General features: G+C 45.1%; 1 protein-coding gene across 1 annotated transcript; it reads right to left on the bottom strand.

Annotated features, from left to right (window-relative positions):
- Positions 1-2,016: 2,016 nt before the first annotated feature.
- On the bottom strand, positions 2,017-4,676 carry LOC308085148 (uncharacterized protein; the record flags this gene model as incomplete). Its single annotated transcript, XM_080428232.1, has 2 exons — positions 2,017-2,936; positions 4,469-4,676. The coding sequence occupies 2 exons, from the start codon at positions 4,674-4,676 to the stop codon at positions 2,017-2,019; spliced, it is 1,128 nt and encodes a 375-aa protein (XP_080284358.1).
- Positions 4,677-5,042: the final 366 nt, after the last annotated feature.

The following is a 5,042-nucleotide window of genomic DNA, read 5'->3' on the forward strand; positions in this document are numbered from 1 at the left end:
AGAGAGCAGTATAAAGAGATGAAACCAATATGGAAAAAACACTGAAAACAAATGCATAATTTACCTACCGGATTAAAACACACAATAACTTACTTAAACAATCTCTTCCTTCAGTCTGAGCAATAACAACTTCTACTACAGAACTGAAGGCGGATGTTTTTTTCTTAAGTTAGTAGCTATTCTACACACATAACGGGATGTTGGCACTTTGTTGGGCAGCTTTTGCCCGCAGAATTAAGGATTCGGACATTTTATTGTTCAGAGAACGATCATGGATCCATTCTCAACTGGTATGTTGATATTTTGTTCAGGGCAATAACGTTATCTAAGCCTATTATCTACTGGTTGACTAAGATCATTTATTCATCGTATCTATAGGTCGGTTACGGTAATTTCTTCGGGGTCGTGTTCGGTGTGGGTGCTGCTCCGCTGGCAGTCTAAGGCTCCTCAGAGTCCCAGTTGGACTCGTCGGGCTTGACGAACTCGAAGGCCCCGCTCGCCTCTGTCGGACCGCCCCTCCCCATCATGGATACGTCACAGCTGTCCGGGTGGAGCAAGAACCCGCAAAAGGTGCTGCTGTCTTCGTTGCTGGTGTACATGCCGTTGGTCAGGCTGTCCTTGACCTGAATCCAAATGCCGTCGCCCTGGTTCAGGTGGAGCACCACCTGCTGCGAGGCGGTGCCGTGGTCGGTGGTCTCGGTGCTCTTCACCTGGGGGAAGTAGTTGTGGAAGAGGCCCACCTTGAGGATGCGCTCGCTAACTCTGCCCATAAATCTGGTTCTCTGGTTTACTCTTTTGACCACCTTTGTTGCCATGCTTTCACCTGTCAGGTATTTGTTAAGAATACATCCCAAATAGGTAATCTCTTCTTTGCTAGAGATGATTGTATCATCGACTTTGACCTTGAAGTCATTTACCTTAATTTTGGGAATGTTTGGTCCCAAAGAGAATGGATTCAGTTTTCCCAAGGTGTAGTGACATTTTGTTATCGGTAAGCCAGGTACGGATTTATGAGAGTTCAGAGCTGAGAGCTTCCTCAACTTGTCCTCACCCGAGATCAGGAGTGCCGAGTCATCAGCGAACAGGAACAGTTTGCAGTTACAGGCAGCATTCATGTCGTTAATGTATAGAAGGAACAGTAACGGCCCTAGAATGCTGCCAAGAAGGCTCACTATTAGTAGGGAAGAAGAGAAAGGGTTTTTTTCTTTTCACAATGATGAATAGAAAATTTGACTTGATTTTCTTTTTTTTTGATTGAATATTTTATTAGGCAAAAAATGTAAAACAGCACAGTTACATTTAAAATACTTTGTCTAACAGGTCCGTTCATAAAAGTCCTTGCGGACTTGTTTCCAATGAGGGCCTTGGTATTCAATTCATAGGCATATATAGTGGCACCACAGTTCAAATATCATTACAAAATAAACAGCAAAAAAAAAAAAAACACTATGTACAACAAAGAAAATAAAAAAGAGGGGGAACAAAATATGTACAAGAACAGGGGGGGGGGGGGTCTGCTGTCTAACGGGAAAATGGTACTACCTCCTCACTTAAAGGTGACGGACGACATAAAGGAAAGAGAGAGCAGTATAAAGAGATGAAACCAATATGGAAAAAACACTGAAAACAAATGCATAATTTACCTACCGGATTAAAACACACAATAACTTACTTAAACAATCTCTTCCTTCAGTCTGAGCAATAACAACTTCTACTACAGAACTGAAGGCGGATGTTTTTTTCTTAAGTTAGTAGCTATTCTACACACATAACGGGATGTTGGCACTTTGTTGGGCAGCTTTTGCCCGCAGAATTAAGGATTCGGACATTTTATTGTTCAGAGAACGATCATGGATCCATTCTCAACTGGTATGTTGATATTTTGTTCAGGGCAATAACGTTATCTAAGCCTATTATCTACTGGTTGACTAAGATAATTTATTCATCGTATCTATAGGTCGGTTACGGTAATTTCTTCGGGGTCGTGTTCGGTGTGGGTGCTGCTCCGCTGGCAGTCTAAGGCTCCTCAGAGTCCCAGTTGGACTCGTCGGGCTTGACGAACTCGAAGGCCCCGCTCGCCTCTGTCGGACCGCCCCTCCCCATCATGGATACGTCACAGCTGTCCGGGTGGAGCAAGAACCCGGAAAAGGTGCTGCTGTCTTCGTTGCTGGTGTACATGCCGTTGGTCAGGCTGTCCTTGACCTGAATCCAAATGCCGTCGCCCTGGTTCAGGTGGAGCACCACCTGCTGCGAGGCGGTGCCGTGGTCGGTGGTCTCGGTGCTCTTCACCTGGGGGAAGTAGTTGTGGAAGAGGCCCACCTTGAGGATGCGCTCGCGGACGCTCAGGTGGTAGCTGAAGACGTAGGTTCCGGCCACGGGGGCGGTGTAGATGCCGTTGAGGGGGCTGTAGTGGCCCTGCGCGTTGTTGATGACGTTAGTGAACACCACCGGGTAGTCGGGCACCGGGAACACGGTGGACAGGCCGGCGGAGAACGAGGACTGGATGGCGGGCATGCAGGGGCCAGGAACGCCCATCATCCCCATCGGCCCCAGGTCTCCCTGGTCTCCCTGGATTCCTTGTGGCCCTTGTTCTCCCTGGGTCCCCTGGGCTCCAACCTCTCCTTGGTCTCCTTTCTCCCCGGCGCTTCCCGTGTCCCCGTCCTGACAGTTGCATTCGCCCTCTAGGCCCTGGTCGCCCTTGACACCGGCTACTCCAGGAACACCGGGGACTCCCGCCTCACCGTTGTCACCCATGAGACCAGGGCTGCCCATGGGGCCGTTGAGTCCAGTCGGACCTCTGGGACCAGCGGCTCCGGGCAGACCACCGGGACCTGGGGGTCCTGGGATGGTCTCGCATCTGTCAGGGCACATTCCATCAACCCCCTGAGGGCCAACCTCACCTTGGGGGCCGTTGGGACCATGGTCCCCCTTATCACCTAGAGGACAGAGTTGATTGATTGATTGATTGATTGATTGATTGATTGATTGATAGCTTTATTGATTTATTGATTGATTTATTGATTGATTGATTGATTGATTGATTGATTGATTGATTGATTGATTGATTGATTGATTGATTGATTGTTTGTTTGATTGATGATTGATGATTGATGAAAAATACACAATATATAGTATAATAAAATCATACAATGATTCAAGGTGGCAAGGCAACACACTATTGTATAATATAAAACTTTTTATTATTATTTTTTTTACCTTTGAATCCTCTCTCTCCTTTGGCTCCCATGCGTCCAACTTCACCTGTGTCTCCTTTCACGCCCTCGTCTCCTTTCTCTCCTGCACACACACACACACACACACACACACACACACACACACACACACACACACACACACACACACACACACACACACACACACACACACACACACACGCGGTTGTGGAAAAAGTACTCACATTTTTGGAGTCTCTTCGCAAATACAAATAGCCAATCTACAAGCTCACAATGTGTCGCGCAATTGTAGATCGGTTATTTTCATTGAATGTTCACTCCAGAATAAGGATGCTAGTGGTTAAGTACGAAACACACAAGACTGTTCTTCTGCTTCCAAGAGTTGGGTACCTTTAATTCCTGTTCTTCCTGAGAAACCTGGACGACCTCTGACCCCAGTCAGTCCCCGTCTGCCTGGGCTGCCTGGCATACCTGAGAGAGAGAGAGAGAGAGAGAGAGAGAGAGAGAGAGAGACAGAGTTATATCTGATAAGATCAAACTGTAATGAATATGAATGAATGTGGGTTGTCATGTAAACATCAGAACAATAGCCAACGTGACAGAGATTTATCTCTGCTGAATAGAATTGCACACTCACGCTGAGTCATTTGATATACAGTATGTATGATTGTTACAGGTGATTTAGGTAGATTCTACCTACAGTAATCTAATCTGATTGTTGGCGGTTAGTTTCAAATTAAAGTCTAGCTAAAAAGTCTCTCTCCTTTTCTTTTTCCTCTACAACAGTATGTCCCTCTATAACACAGTCAGAAATACAACCACTTCTAACTGGTAGCGAAGGTACTACGTAACGAAAATGTCTCTCAATAGTCAGTAGAAAAGGTGCTTGAATGCACACATGCACGCAGTGGTGGGAAAAGTACTCAGATAATTACTTAAGTTAAAGTGTCAATACTGCAATGTAGAAATACTATGTTTTGTAGATCGGCTATTTTGGAATGCCGAAATGTATATATATAATATATTTGTCTGAAGTGATTAATGTATGTTTCGTAATAATAATTAAAATCTACGAAGTAACAAGTAACTAAAGTTTTCAACAAATTATCGTGGAGTAGAAGTAAAAGTACAGAAAATTGGAAATACTCCAGTAAAGTAAAAAATTAACTCAAAATTGTACTTAAGTACAGCACTTGAGTAAATGTCCTTAGTTACTTTACACCACTGCATACACGCGCAGCCACCACATCAACCTGACCGTATTGTAACGTTACCTGGCAGTCCTCTATCTCCTCTGTCGCCCTTGGGTCCGAGGCTGGCTTTACAGCGAGAGCAGACACAGGACCAGGGAAGCTGGGACGTCACCATCTCACAGTAAGAATCTGTCATGTCTCCCGGGCCCTCGGGGACAGTTCCGTTCATGTCAAGGAAATCAGGCATGTTGGACATGTCCTGAGGGGGGAACGTTGCTGGCTCTGGCATTGCCAAGACAGACGATAGAGATAGAGCTACCAGCAGGAACGGAAGCACTGATGACATGATCTGTAGAGGAGGAGGGATGGAGAGAGAGAGACAGAGAGACGTTCACCACTTTGGCCCCGAATGTTATACTTAATGCGATAATGGCTGATCTTGCAGTTCACAACGTGTTGATCTAGAAAATGATTGGAAATCTTTTAACCACACAAATATTTTGTGTGGGTAATATTACAGATAGTTCAAGATTTAACATGACTAAATTGACTGATTATTTCGACCAGCTCACAAATGGACAGGAATGAACATTTCATAAATAGATGCCTCCAAGGGATATTTTACAATAGAGCAAATGGTAGAAAGCATGTTTTG

Source organism: Gymnoscopelus braueri, assembly GCF_963280865.1.
Source record: "Gymnoscopelus braueri genome assembly, chromosome: 5".
Lineage (NCBI taxonomy): Eukaryota > Metazoa > Chordata > Actinopteri > Myctophiformes > Myctophidae > Gymnoscopelus > Gymnoscopelus braueri.